Here is a 15,698-nt window from a genome sequence, read left to right on the forward strand (position 1 = left end):
GTGCCAAGATGGTGCATGGAGTTGTAAGGCACAGAACAATCATAGATGCCCTTGAATTTTATAGAAAGCATTGATATTGATTTTAAGGTCCTCCCTATACACTTTATATTAAATCAGCTGTGAATATACGGTGTATGGGACTCTCCTGAATGATCACCGACAAATGTTGGTGGTAGTAGATGTCGTGATGGGAAATCGCTGCCCAGTCCCTTTGTTTAGGACAAATAAACCACAGTCAGACCTCTCTGGCTGCAGGTTAACCTTCCCCTCTCCCATAGAGAACACATGATTGCTCAGCCATGCCGAATGTTCCTGTGTATGGGGAGGACGGGGACTGAATGGGAGAGATAACTGACAGACGAAGGATCAATAGCCTGTCAGTTATTGAAGGTGTATGGCCACCTTTAGATGATATAAAGAAAACATTCTTTACCAACCAGCCTCATTCACGTCATACTTTTGCCCTCAGTCATATGTATAAGTCCGAATGCGTTCAAAAAGGTATTCCAAAATATACTATGGCTTACCTGCAGTGGATCTATACATTTTATGGTCTAGTTGCTTGGTGTATAAAAGAAAATGCGGCCACTGCATGTATGGCATGGTATACTTTAAAATACCTTTTTGATGTGAATGGGGCCTGAGAAAAAGGCAGAATTTTTTAGATACAACCAGCACAGGAAACAAGCTGTGAGTAACCATAAATCAATAATAAATTGCTGAAGTAAATGGAATTTAGAATCATAGAGTCAGTAGAGTTCACTAAGCATACAACGTTAACACACTGTATCATTATCATTGACTTGTGACCTCATACAAATGCTAATTTATACATTTATTCACTTCCAGGAAACAACATTAGTACCAAAAAGCAAGCACCTGGCTTAAAGTTAGTAACAAAATGTGGACATATAAATCATCTGACAAAACTTTCAACCTTTCTGTATTACGTGTCTGTGTGGTCAATAACTGATTTGAAATTCTTACAACAATTCTTTCAATGACTGTGAAGGAATGTGATATGGAAACCATATGTGCAGTCTATGAACTGCTAAGCACCTGTGGCATTGCTCTGTACTTAAAGGGCTTTTCCAAGACTTTGATATTAATGGCCAATCTTTAGGATAGAGCTCATTGGGAATCTAACTTCCAACACCTCTATCAAAAGCTGATTGAAGTGGTTCTGGGACTTTAATTAATGATATGTCTTCATAATTTTGTGTAAGGCACAGTATGTACGTTTGGTAGTGGCCATACATGGTAATGCAGATTAGTTTGATTTACTTTAAAGGGAACCAATCAGCACATTTGTTGCACGGATGCCGGACAAACTGCAACAATAATTCTCCTCACCTTGTAAGAGCCATAGCACTGTTATTTTTCCACCTACAGGGCTGGTTGGCGGTAATTTTTCGCGCCATGATTGAGCTACTTTTTATTGGTATTAGTGTAAGAAATAAATTTTGACTTTTTTTCTAATATATATAATTTTAAAAAATCAGCAATCCTGGTGTGTTTTTTTTCCGCTTTTCATTTACACTGTTCACCTTGCGGAAACAATATTGTTATATTTTAATAGATCAGATCATTCTGCACGCTACAATATATAATATGTTTATTTTTTCATCTGTTCATTTAGTCATCTGGGTAGGCCTCCTAGTCACGGCTTTCTGTCTGTCAGCAGGATTGATTGACAGGCATAGTGGCCTCTAATTATCTCTCCCCCTGCCTGGCGCACGTGATTAAAAAGTGTTTTACTGACCTGAAACTACGGAGCCTGGAACTGCCGACCCAATAGGAGACCCGTCTGTGAGGTCTGTGCAGCCGTTTTGGGAGCCCAATCAGGCCACTTGATTCTCTACTGCAAAGTGTAAGCACTGTGTCCGGTAAACAATGAAGAGGATGCAGTGCTTACAGAAAAGTTATAGTTGAGTTTAGTTATGTAAAAAAAAAAAAAAAAAAAAACAACGGCTACCCTGTTATGTTTTTTTTTTATTTCTGTGGATTTGCCAAGGATATGCAAAGGCTTTAATTTATGCTAATCTGAAAGAACATCTAACTTAAAATGTAAGTTGTTTTACATGCAAAAAAATAAAAGCATATGCAAAAACAGATAAAACTAAAACGAGCATAAACAGATTCCAGCAAAGTCTTGAGGAAGAGTGAATAAGATTCAGCTGTAGACAAAGAATGAGTTTCAGCTGTATTGACAAAAAAATGAAGAGAGGGATGGAAGATAGCAGTTATAAAGTACAGCAACTTTAAGGAATTAACATTCCAGTCCTGACAAATATTTTTGATCTGGCCACACACTATAACTAAATACAGGTTACTATGTAGGTGGGTAAGGAGGTGCTGTGTAAGGTTTAGGAAAGAATCAAAAAGCTTGAACACCATCCACCATCCATTTCCTTATAGCTCAGAATGCTTTTTAAAGAAGCAGTTCACAAAATTCTAGTGATACCGAGGATTTTGGATGGATTTGAGTTCAGTTTCCACATGGCTTCAAAAAATTCCATATAACCTGTTTTCAGACAGGTCCAAATGAAGCAGAATATCAATACAAAATCAGGGCTAACAGCGCAGTCTCGGGCGTATACCACAAGCTAAGGAACGTGTCAAGGTCTGAAGCGGCATTATTATAACAAAACCCCTTTGCAACACTGATAAATGATCCCCATGACAGCCTATTGTGTTTAATTTTTGTTGAATATTTGTCACATCTGCGACAGCGTCCTGTGCTCTTGGCCGCGCAGCTTCAGCCTCGCAGGGCGCCTTGTGTGTCCACGCTCCCGCTTGCTCCCGTTATGACTGGCGCATGCACCCCTGCCTCCTAGGCCACACACGCCACACACTGTGATTTAAAGGGTCAATGTGCACTAGCGCTCCCCAATAAATTCCTGCCCTGACTCTAGTGTTGGAGCCTCTGCATGCTTCCGTAGTGTGTGGTTCCAGCTCTTCTGTGATTCCTGCCCTTTGTCCCCGCCAGTGGTTCCTGCCCACAGTTCCTGCTGTCTGCCTGTCTGCCCACAGCCCATGACTGCTGTCCTGGTTTCTACCGTGAGTCCTGCAGTGTTCCAGCCTGCTTGCCTATGTGCCTACAGCTGCACCTCGCCTGCTGCCGCTAGCAAGCCAAGCCACAAACCTGGCAGTTGCTACCGGCCTGCCGCAGCAAGTTCATCCCACCTTGCAGTGGGTGCTGGTAAAGACTCTGCTGCCTGGTGCGGCTTACACCATCACTAGCAGTGGTACAGCGGATCCAGGACTTCAGTCGTAAAAATTTTGCCCCTTGAAAAAGGTCCAGTGATCAGCAGTTGAGCAAGAAAACATTTGTTATCCACTAACTGCATCTTGCACAAGCAAAAGTAAAAATAATTTTACATGCATATGCATATTTATCGCACCGAACTCGCACAAAACTCGCACTCGCATTTTTTGTGGTGTTGAACTCACATGTGAAAATCAAAATACTCGCATGTAAAAATTGCACCAAACACGCAGCGAGAATATGCATACATTGACTTGATAGCAATCAGTATCTCTGCAGATTCGTGTACAAGAAACTTGCAGCAATAAATACGCAGTGATACGGTACGTGTGAAGGCACCCTTAGGGAGAAGGCACTTGCTTTTGACATAATTCTCCACTTTTCACCCTCCTTACAAAAAGGTCTGAAAAGTCATTGGAGCTGAGCTGCAATATAAAACACAGCCCAGAAATATTGCAGTTTTTATAAAAAAAAATAAAAACCTTTATTATCTACTCCATCCATGAAATGTAGAAGGCAACTACATTCATGAAGAATGTAATTTCTCTTATTTAATTTGACAAAAATACCACATTTCCTTCATATACAGTAATAAATAATAAGGAATTGAAATTTAGAGTTAAAGGGTACTCCGGAGAAAAAAATCAACTCAACTGGTGTCAGAAAGTTATACAGGTTTGTAAATTACTTCTATTAAAAAAAAAAATCAAGCCTTGGTACTTCCTGCTGCAACCTCTGTCTGTGAGAGGAGCTGTTCAGAGCAATAGCAAATCCCCATAGAAAACTTCTGCTGGTTCCTGTCACAGGCAGAGGAGGCAGTAGCAGGAAGCACCATGTCAGCCTGGAAACCATACTCCCCTTCCTTCAGGGCGTGCAGTAACTGAAAAATACTGTAAGCCTTTGGTTGGTTTGTTTGATTGTTTTTTTTAGTAAAAATCTAAAATGTATCTGTATTAGGGTATGTTCACACTACAGAAGTGCGGAAGCAAATCACCTTATATAGAGGGGTAGGGGGAGGTGCTGACACCACAGAGGGGCTTGCAGGTGATTGGACGGGCACAGGGAATTATGAATAATCCCTTGCTCCCGCTGAGTGAGAGTACTGTAAGCTAATATGTGTGGCTGCCATTGTGGCCGCCATGTTTAGCCAATTTGGTAGCGAATTGCTGTGGATTCACTTTGCAGAACAAAGCGAAATTGACGGTGCGATTGGCAGCAAATCTGGCTTCATCAGATTTGCTTTGCCCATCTCTAACAACAATGAATGTAGGCTCAAATTATAAGCTAAGCTTTTTTTAAAGCCTTGTGTTTCTAGGATGACCAGGTCATGAAGTAGCCTGTTCTTAGCCAGTTCCGCCCATTCACAATTCCTATAATAAAGTAGCCTTGTTTCCTCTGCAGATTGAACCATTTTTCCTCCAGGCAGCAGGAATGCTTCCCTTGTCTTTGGCATGGATACTCCTAGGGAGCTGGAACAAAGCAGTGAAATTACCATGTAAGGTTCAATTTATAAGAAGCAGTCTCATGTCATTGAAGGTCATGTAGAGGCAACAGGTGAGATGAGTTCATCTGTAGTTCATTTTTCCTTCTATAATTTCCACATTTTGAAAAATTGTGGGTGACTGCTGCTTTTCCACCTAGCTATTCTTCCAGATGGTAAAACCTCTTGTAGTAGTGGGGAATCTTTCTGTTTTCAAAATAAAATGATTAGTCTAGCTATAGCTACTGTTAACACTTTGTTAAATGTTCGCCAAATTTTGACATAATATTTTTTTTATTTCTATAGTGCCAACAGATTCTGCAGAACTTTGCAGTTCTGGGGGTACATACATAGACAAAAATAGACATTAAAGAGATACATATATAGCGAGGGCCCTGCCTCGCATGCATGAGCTAGAGATGAGGGAGGAGATATAGGGAGGTGCAGCACTGTGGAAAGCCTTGTGGGTGAGCAGGAGGAGTTTGTATTGTATCCTGTGTTTAATAGGGAGCCAATATAGTGACTGACACAGTTGGGAGGCATCGGTTTAGCGGCTGGACAGGGAGATTAGCCTGGCCGCTGCATTAAGAATGGACTGGGGGGGAGAGTTTAGAGGAAGGAAGGACGATTAGTAAGGAATCGCAGTAGTCTAGAGGGGAATGAATAAGTTACAATGAGAGTTTTTTGAAGATACGACAGTAAGGAAGGGACGGATTTTAGAGATGTTTTTTAGATGCAGATTACAGGAACGTGAAAGAGATTGAATATGAGAAGTGAAGGACAGATCCGAGTCAAACATAACCCCAAGGCAGCTGGCTTGTTGTGTAGGGGTTATGGTCGCACCACAGACAGAGATGGAGATGTCAGGTGGAGGGCGGTTAGCAGAGGGAGGGAATACAAGAAGCTCAGTCTTAGAAAGGTTGAGTTTTAGAAATAGGGAGGACATAGCGTTAAGGACAGACAGTTACTGGTGTTCTGTAGAAGAGCAGGGGTGATATCACGGGAGGAGGTATATAGCTGGGTATCATCAGCATAGAGATGGTACTGAAAACCAACTTAGTGATGATTGGTTCGATGGGTAAAGTGTAAAGTGAGAAAAGGAGAGGGCCCAGGACTGATCCCTGGGGAACCCCGACTGTAAGGGGAAGAGAAGATGACGTGGAGCCAGAAAGTGATACACTAAAGGAGCGGTCAGAGAGATAGGAGGAAAACCAGGAAAGAGCAGAGTCATTGAGGCCGATAGAGCGGAGCGTGGAGAGGAGGAGCTGGTGGTCTACAGTGTCAAATGCTGCAGATAGGTCCAGGAGAATGAGCAGAGAATGGTGGTGAGGAGATCATTAGAGACTTTAGTAAGGGCAGTTTCTGTAGAATGGAGAGTACGAAAGCAGACTGAAGGGGGTCAAGAAGAAAGTTTTTAGAGAGGTAGTGGGTTAGGCGGGAATAGACCAAACGTTCCAAGAGTTTAGACATAAAAGGGAGATTAGAGACAGTTTGATAGTTGGCAGCACAGGATGGGTCTAGAGAGGGGTTTTTTTTCAGTAATGGAGTGATGGAGTGTTTTAAAGTCATGGGGAAGGTGTCAGAGGAGAGGGAGAGGTTGAAGATTTTAGTAAGGTAAGTATTGACAGCAGTAGAGAGAGACTGGACAAGGTGTGAGGGAATAGGGTCACTAGGGCAGGTGGTGGGGCGAGAGGAGTCTGGAGACTTCCTCCTCTGTCACTGGCTCAAAGGCTGAGAGGGATGAGGAGGAACAGTAAGAGGGAACAGGATTAATATTACCTGGGACTGGGAGATGATCTCCTGACGGATGGTGTCTATTTTGCATGTAAGTTTCTGTATGTGAGTGAGGTCGGGGTGTCAAGAGGAGGGCGATAATTTGTTATCATAAAGCAGAGGAAGTGATGGTCTGAGAGCTCAGTGGTAAAGTTAGTAAAGTGGGAAATTGGGCCCTTGTGGGTTGGAGATTCAGAAAGCTGAAAAAAGGCCAAGGGAGGAGGTTAGAGAAAGAAACTGAGCGGCTGATGGAGAGATTGAGTTGTTAATTGGGATGTTAAAATCACTCATGATTAGAGCACAAATATCAGAAGATAGAAAGTAAGGAAGCCAGTTAGAGAAGTGATCAAAAAACTTATTAGGTGAACCAGGAGGGCGGTAGATGACTGCGACTCTCAGGGAAAATGGACGGAAAAGTCATACGGTGTGAACTTCAAAAGAGGAGAATAACAGGGAGTATGGTTCATCTGAACTCAACCATAAACAAACGGCACTAAAAGCTTTTTCATTGTCACATTATTTTCTATGGGTAAAGCATCTGTTTCGATTGTTTCTGCGTGATATTTTGCGGCCACAGTGAAGCTGCATCTTTGTTCAAGGGTCTCTGACCCTGCATGACAGTGAAACCACACTAGAGAAAAGTATGGTGAAAGGTTGGCAGTGTGCCACAGGTGATCATGAACGAGGTGCAGGTTGTCATGAGTGTACTGCTTACCCAGAGTCCGAACGTCCATGAGGAGAATGAGTAGCCCTGGCGTTCATACAAATTGACAGGAAAAGAGCCATTTCACAGCTACACAGCTCACACTATTCCTACTATCAGTCTCTAATCAACTTTCCATAACTTTCTCTAGCCCTGCCTTTACCTATCTTTCCCTAGCTAGTGTAAATGTATATGGTCAGTCCACTGTACAGGAGCTGACTTGCTACAATATATATAGTGAGGGACAAAGTGTGACATTGTGCAGGCGGGTGCCTTACAGCCCATTGCTCAGCTTAAATGGATTTTGGATAACCTCATACACCTTTTGCTCTAGTGTACTATGAGCAGCCACTATTTTGCACAAACTTTAGCAAAATTTTGGTTTGTTCCTGAATCAATTTTTTTTTGCACAGTTTGAAACAAATCTTGGTTCAAGAACTTCAGTTCGCTCATCTCTATTCATTGTAGTTTCAAACATCTTCTTTCCATTTGTAAGTGCTCTTTACAGAGAGAGTAGCTGTGAGGTGCGTCTGAGAAAGGATTTTTACTACTCATGCAAGCTAAATCAGCAGCAATACTTATTGCAACCCTTTTTTTACTTTACTGTTGCTGTTTATTTCCTTTCTGCTCATAACATCTTCCAAAACCAATGTGTCAGTAACCCCTTCCCACCAACATGCCATTATAGTCGTGAACTGTAGAGACGAGCTATTACAATTCGATCGAGATGGTATTCGATCAAAAATTGCAGCATTCGCAAGACTTTAATTCAATCAAGTAGTGTGACGAATACGTGGCAAACATTCAAAAGCCCTCCCATTGCACTTGGCACTTTTTTTTTAACCCAATCACCATGGAGGGAGGCCGTGAGGGACCCTGGCAGTACGCACGCAGCGAGGAAACGGCGTCTACCCTCATTGGATGGCTGAACCACATGACCATGAATATTTAATACTTGACTTCTGCCTCTCAAACGCAGATGCACTTTCAACCTAGCCAGGGAAAGATCTCGGAGCAGGGAGAGATAGGTTGATAGTAGCGTTTTGGTTAGGCAGGCTTACTACAGAACCCAAAAGTTCTTTTCAGGGCTAAGATACAGCGAAAAAGGTCATCTCTGAATCCAAAGCACTTTATGATAGTAGCAGCAGCAGCAGCAGCAGCAGGTGTACCCTGTTTGTACAAGTGACTTATAGTGTCTCTGATTTAGGCCACTAAGGGCATGTTATACATAATGTTCCAGTATCCCTCATAGTTATTGTTCCAGTAGCCCAGTAAAAGGCACCTGATGCATATTGTGCCAGTAGCCCAGTAAAAGGCACCTCATGCATAGTGTGCCAGTAGCCCAGTAATAGGTACCTCATGCATATTGTGCCAGTAGCCCACTTATAGGCACTTCATGCATATTGTGCCAGTAGCCCAGTAATAGGCACCTCATGCATATTGTGCCAGTAGCCCAGTAATAGGCACCTGATGCATATTGTGCCAGTACCCAGTAATAGGCACCTGATGCATATTGTGCCAGTAGCCCAGTAATAGGCATGTGATACCTTATTGTATCAGTAGCCCAGTAAGGGCACCTCATAGTTATTATTCCAGTAGTTCAGTAAAAGGCACCTGATGCATATTATGCCAGTACCCAGTAATAGGCACCTCATGCCTATTGTGCCAGTAACCCAGTAATAGGCACCTCATGCATATTGTTTCAGTAGCCCAGTAAACGGCACCTGATACATATTGTTCCAGTAGCCCAGTAAAAGGCATGTGTTACATACTGTTCCAGAAGCCTAGTAAAGGCACTTGATACATACTGTTCCAGAAGCCCATTAAATGCACGGGTGAACAAGCTTGACACATGGCTGGAGCTGTCTCTATATGCTTTGGAGGTGCTGGCCTGCCCTGTTGCCATTGTGCTGTCAGAGAGGGTCTTCAGCGCAGCCGGGGGTGTTTGAACCGATAAGCGCAGCCGGCTGTCCATGGACAGTACTGACTGAGAAACAACAACTGTATAGGCCTAGAGTTCCGAAATAGTCCACCACAGCAAAGCAGCCAACAGTGAAGTGCCTTGTGCACTTCCCTATCACATTACCTCCTACTCCTTCTCAACCTCCTACTTCCTCCTTAAAGAGTCACTGTCGTATTATTATTATTTATTTTTTATTTTTTGCCGAAATCAATAGTCCAGGCGATTTTAAGAAACTTTGTAATTGGGTTTATTAGCCAAATATGCCATTATCTGCATGTAAAAAGCCTTTTCCCAGGTCCCGCCCTCCTTCCTCTTTTCCATCCACTGAAATAAATCAGAAAATTGTGACTTGTTGCATCAGACATGTCTGTTCTAGGGAGAGGGGAGGGGGGAGGAGGAAGGAGGGAGTTAGCTGAAAGCAGATAACAGAGGGCTACAGGCACAGAGCTGGGTGACAGCTGTAATCAGAGCTCAGAGAGGTCAGTGATGATTGTCAAAGGAGATAGAGGGCGAGGTATTTGTAGATTAACTCTTTGTTGTCCTGTTTTGGTCTTTTATTTAGATCTCTCTATAGGAGAACAATGAAGACAGGGATCTAAGGCCTTATGCACACGTTCTGTAATTTACGGATCCGTATTTCCGTATCCGAGTTAGTGCACATTGAAGTCTATTGGGCTATTCACACGATCAGTAGCAGAGATGGATGAAAATCAATCCGTAAAAAAAAAAGGACATGTCCTAGTGCGGACCCTGTGCGGACCCTGATTTTTTTACGGATCCTCTAATTGAAATCAATTGCGTACGGATTGTTTACGGATTGCAACATGTTTGGCATCCGTATTTCCGTATTCCCGTGAAAAAATACGGATGACTCATGGGTCACATGGTTCTGTCTCCTAAGCAACCACTGACAGAAAGAAGGAAGTGCAGAATCACATGCCAGTGGGAATTGAAAGTGAAAGCAGCAGCACATGTGGTGGGACGCAGAACCAGAAAGAAAGTGAAAGAGAAGATAAAAAATGGATGTGGAGAAGCTCATTCACCTCATAGAAGAACGCCCCTACTTGTGGAACAAAAGAGATGCATTTTATGTGAACCGAACAAGAAGGGACAAGGGATGGTCTGAGATTGCCCATGAAATTTATGGCCAGCAATGGGCATCAGGGTCCAAGAAAGAGAAACAGGAATTGGGTATGTATGTATGTATGTTTTGTTTTTTAAGTCATGTAGTACATAATTTTATTGGTATTTCATAAGTGTACTGTGTTTTATCAGTGGAAAGACTGAAATCAAGGTGGCAGACATGCAGGGATCAGTTCAAGAGGGAGATGCAGATGAGAAGCCGCAGTGGAGATGGACGTATGCCCAAAAGAACATATGTGTACACAGAACAATTAATGTTCCTGAAACAAGTCCTGGACGTTGGCCCGTAAGTTTTTTTTTTCCATTAATAATGCCTATTATGCCCCTCCTGTGAAACTACAACCCCCACCATACTGCCCCTCCTGTGAAACTACAACCCCCACCATACCTAGACTGCCCCTCCTGTGAAATTACAACCCCCACTATACCTAAACTGCCCCTCCTGTGAAACTACAACCCCCACCATACCTAGATTGCCCCTCCTGTGAAACTACACCCCCACCATACCTAGACTGCCCCTCCTGTGAAACTACAACCCCCACCATACCTAGACTGCCCCTCCTGTGAAACTACACCCCCACCATACCTAGACTGCCTCTCCTGTGAAACTACAACCCCCACCATACCTTAACTGCCCCTCCTCTGAAACTACAACCCCCACCATACCTAGACTGCCCCTCCTGTGAAACTACAACCCCCACCATACCTAGACTGCCCCTCCTGTGAAACTACACCCCCACCATACCTAGACTGCCCCTCCTGTGAAACTACAACCCCCACCATACCTAAACTGCCCCTTCTCTGAAACTACAACCCCCACCATACCTAGACTGCCCCTCCTCTGAAACTACAACCCCCACCATACCTAGACTGCCCCTCCTCTGAACCTACAACCCCCAGCATGGCTAGAATGTCCATTTTTTTATTATAAAGTTTTTATTACATCTTTGTAGAACATCTGATAATCTGGTAGCAGAAGATGAGGCTTCTGGTAGCTCCCAAGGAAATCAGGAGAAAGAAGTTCCGGATTCAAGGGAGGAGGACTCCATGGAGGCTGCTGAAAACCTGGACACATCTCCGGCTGAATCAGTGCAAGTTTACCCACGTTGTAGGAGAGAAAACCGTAATGTGGTGTCAACCAAATCACAAATTGACAGTGAGGTAAGGCTCTTCTAAGCACTGTCAACAGGTCATAGAGACATGTACATAGAGACTTCATATTTTTCTTTTTTTAGGTCCTCGAAATACTGAAGAAACGTGGAGAGCAGAAGCCAAACCAGCTGTTCTGCAACAGCCTGGCAGTTGCACTGGACAGTGTACCTGAATAGAAACGCCAGAGATGCTATGGGACTCTGTTGGCTGTGGTTGAGACTTTTAGCAAACATTTTGACCCAGACAAACTCTCCAAAATTGCAGATATGTTTAAGTATGGGGACACCCCAACCATCGCCACCCCTACCCAAACCTTATACACTCCTTCCCCCAATCACCACCCACCCATACAGCGATACCCGCCTCGCCCACATTCCCAACACTCCCATGAGTGGTATACCCCTCCTAACAGCCAGGATTGGGCATGCCGAAGCCCTAAAAATACACCACAACCGGCAGAGCAGGCGTCTTCCACTCCCTATTCTCAGGATCTGTTTGAAGTGTAAATGTTAGTTCACATTAGTTTTTCAAAGTTTGGATTTTCAGTTAATAATTGGTGTTGAATCTGTGAGTTTGTTCAACTGGTGTCTTAAAGGGGTAGTGTGTTGTTTATAATTTTTTCACTCAACACATTTGACCTTTAAAATGTGTGTTATGTTAGTGAATGGTCCCCTCCCACCCACCCCCCTACGCCAGACCAGGCAGTGTGATGTACTTCACTCACCACACCCGGAAGCAATACAAAGTGCAGAGCAGCTAATTTTTGCTTCAGTCAGCGGGGGTCATTTCTGCTGCATAAAAGGACAGGGAATGGATCCCACAGGAGTTTACTGTGAATTTGCAGCATAAAATCCACTGTGCTTCTGGTGTCTGGGAACCTACATCAGCCTTTCCTTTTCCAAAAAATTTCAGGGTGGCCCGTGGACTGTGACATATGTCCTCAGATGATGGGTCTTAGTTGATAATTGTGCCTACATTACTCATTTTGAAATCCAAAATGAGAATGTGGACGCAAATATCGCAAGCTCGCAGCCCACGTCAAGGGGCCTTATCTACTGCGAGTCCCTAACTAACTAACACAAGAACCAAAACTAAACTAACTAATAGAACTTGAAGCACCAGTCCAGAATCAAAGTCTCTTAACAGATATCCCTCTGCCATGGTACTGCTCCTGCTGGTGATAGAAAGTAGTCTGCGTAGAAGTCCCGGACAGCCAATCCTGACGATCCAGGCCTTCCTTGCAGGTTCCCTTTTCAACGGGATGGCGGCAGACTGCATGGCTGACATCTGTTCCTCCGGGATGACTGTGGCATCATGAATCCTGACGTAGTTGTGAAGGATAACACAAGCCTGTATCACCTTCTTAACCTTGTCAGGAGTTAACTGAAGGGCAGACTGCATTACCCGCCACTTGGAGCTCAGAATTCCAAAGGCGCACTCCACATACCGCCTCGCATGAGTGAGGCGATAATTGAAAATGCGCCTCCGGTCATCCAAGCTTTGCCTTGGAAAAGGACGCAAGAGGTGGGTCTGTAAGCCAAACCCTTCATCAGCCACAATCACAAATGGAGCTGGAGGTCCAGATGATCCAGGTAGAGGCCTTGATTCCGGGATGCCCAGGTGGTTGGACTTCAGCATCTCTCCAATTCTGGAAGCCCTAAAAACACCAGCATCCGCTGCGCTTCCATAGGCCCCTATATCCACAACCACAAACCGATAGTCACTGTCAGCTAATGCCAACAGGACCACCGAGAAATAATGTTTGTAATTGAAATACAGGGACCCTGAATTAGATGGCTTCTTCACACGAATATGCTTTCCATCCAGGGCACCGATGCTGGGGGGGGTGGCATTACTTGGGCCCTCAGACGCTCCCAGATGGCTGAGCAAGTCAATCCAACAATAGAGGATATTGTGGAAATCCCCAACGCAAACTCATAATGCAGGCATGCAAATGAGTTACCAGTGGCAAGAAATCTGCAATAAAAGACAGTAAAGATTATTAGTATTTAAAAATTTTCAAGAAACTATAGTAGGATTTTAATACACAAAATTAAAATAACGCACCTGAGGGTCACAAGGAGCCTTTCTTCTGGTGAAATTGCCTCTCGCATTACTGTATCCCGGTATAGCAGTCCTGGACGCAGGTCAGCAAGGAGGCGATCAAAGGTTGCAATGGTCATCCGGCAATAGTTCTGGAACTTGTCAGGATACCTTCGCAGGTCAGTGTACAGCTGATAAAACTGTCCCCTTTCCGGCCGCGCAGAGACAATGGGGTGTACCCAGTATCTCCGACGCTTGCTCCTCGGCTCTTCTTTAAGCGTATCCTGCTCTCCAAAGCGCCGGAAAACAAGCCAGGTCAGGAGTGCTTCATCAGCTACTTGATCGGTCATCTTCACGGTGATAAGTAAAGTCAAAAACCAAAGCTAGACAAGCAGAGGTAAATAACAGAACTGTCTCACTGCAAAGCAAACCAGAAATGGCAAAGTAAAATGGCTGACAAGCGATCATGTGACTTATTTTAGGGGTTTGGCAACCTTTTTTTTTTTTTTTTAACCTACTCAACTTTAATCACTTGTATAAAGCAGTCAGCAGCAAAAACGGATTTACGGAAATACGGATGGAATACGGATGGAATACGGATGGAATACGGATGTCCAATCTGCAATTTCTCACGGGTTGTTTCAGGACCAGAAAAAAATACTGAACGTGTGCATAAGGCCTAAATAATAACAATTTTTAATTATAAAATTAGGAAAACAAATAACCAAAAACAAAAATAAACAGAAAAAAAAGACATCAACGCCTTTGGCGCAACTTGTCGATCTGGCCCTTCAGATTTCTCATCCCCAGCTGCACATACCTTAAGGTGCGCATTGCCCCATATGCCCTCCTAGAGAGGTTGTCTGTCTCCTCCACCAGCTGGTTTAGGGTCTCTATTACTGTTGAGGTAGAAAAGAGTTATGTGATGATTAGAAAACTAGGTGATGAAAAGCGATCATTTCCATCCTGTAGTTTCTAATGTTTCTGCCCTTACTAGGTAGAGGTAGAGGAGTTTGGAGGATTAGTGGAAGGTTCTTACCGCTCGATAAGGGCCTCGCTTCTGTTGGCTCTGGGGAAAAAAGCCCCGGACAGTCCCCGAGCTTCAGAGCTAAAAAAAAAAAGCGCAAATTAGCCTATGTTTTCTTGAAAGAAATTCAATCTGTATCACATGTTATTTTACCTACCTTTTGAAGACAAGCTCGATGCTGGAGGCGTCCTCTGGGGAGATGGGGTCCTTGCTCGGGATGGGGTCAGAGGGGCCGGGCTTCTCAGTGGTGGCGGCGTGAGAGGATCTGTCCTCGGTGGTGTTGTGTGAACTATCCAAAGCAAATAAATAAATAAAAAAAAAGACCTGCCACACGTTCCCCCATATCGGTGACTGTCCTCTTCTCCCTCCGAGCACATATGGTATGTAACGCACTCGGCCTGCCCTGCAATCAGGCTCGGACTGACCCACAGGGGAGCATGGGAATCCCCCTGTGGGCCCTACCCATTGGTGGGCCCCTGAGCAGGAGGTCTGTATCCCTGTTTAGCAGCTTCAGGATCATATATAATCCCCCAGTTAGTTTCATTGGACTTCACCTTTCAAGAAACTTAAGTGGACGGCTGTGCTTTTTGCATAGAGCAGGGATGGGAAACCTTCGACCCTACATTAATTGCAAAACTACAAATCCCATCATGTCTGGACAGCTCCTATACACTACAACAGGGATGGGAAACCTTCGGCCTTCCAGCTGTGGCAAAACTACAACTCCCATCATGTCTGGACAGCTCCTATATACTAAAACAGGGATGGGGAACTTTCGGCCTTCCAGCTGTGGCAAAACTACAACTCCCATCATGCCTGGACAGCCTTCGGCTGTCTAGGTCCCCATGCTTGGAGTGTCTCACCAGTTAGTAACAGTGAGCGAGATTTGCACATACACAGCACTGTGCAAAGTCACTATAATAATGTGAAAGATTTGGCACTGGGTATATCTGGTGTATGTAGGGTGGGCCCCTAGAATAAAATATTCCTTGGTGGGCCCAAGGTACCCCAGTCCGACACCGGCTGCAAGTCCTGTTACATTGTGTGAACATAGCCTATATATACACCCAATTGTTTACACTTACTATACGGTCCAAACTCCCGACTTTCATCCGCGGTGGGACGAACAGCTGCCCTTCTGCAGCA

At 44.1% G+C, this 15,698-nt stretch overlaps 1 protein-coding gene across 1 annotated transcript; it reads left to right on the forward strand.

The window, feature by feature from the left end:
- Positions 1 to 10,206: 10,206 nt before the first annotated feature.
- LOC138796563 (uncharacterized) lies at positions 10,207 to 11,658 on the forward strand. Its single transcript, XM_069976170.1, has 4 exons — positions 10,207 to 10,378; positions 10,463 to 10,616; positions 11,284 to 11,491; positions 11,566 to 11,658. Exons 1-4 carry the CDS (start codon positions 10,207 to 10,209, stop codon positions 11,656 to 11,658), a joined length of 627 nt encoding a protein of 208 aa, XP_069832271.1.
- The last annotated feature ends 4,040 nt before the right edge of the window (positions 11,659 to 15,698 follow it).

This window comes from Dendropsophus ebraccatus, chromosome 7 (genome assembly GCF_027789765.1).
Source record: "Dendropsophus ebraccatus isolate aDenEbr1 chromosome 7, aDenEbr1.pat, whole genome shotgun sequence".
In the NCBI taxonomy this organism is placed as follows: domain Eukaryota; kingdom Metazoa; phylum Chordata; class Amphibia; order Anura; family Hylidae; genus Dendropsophus; species Dendropsophus ebraccatus.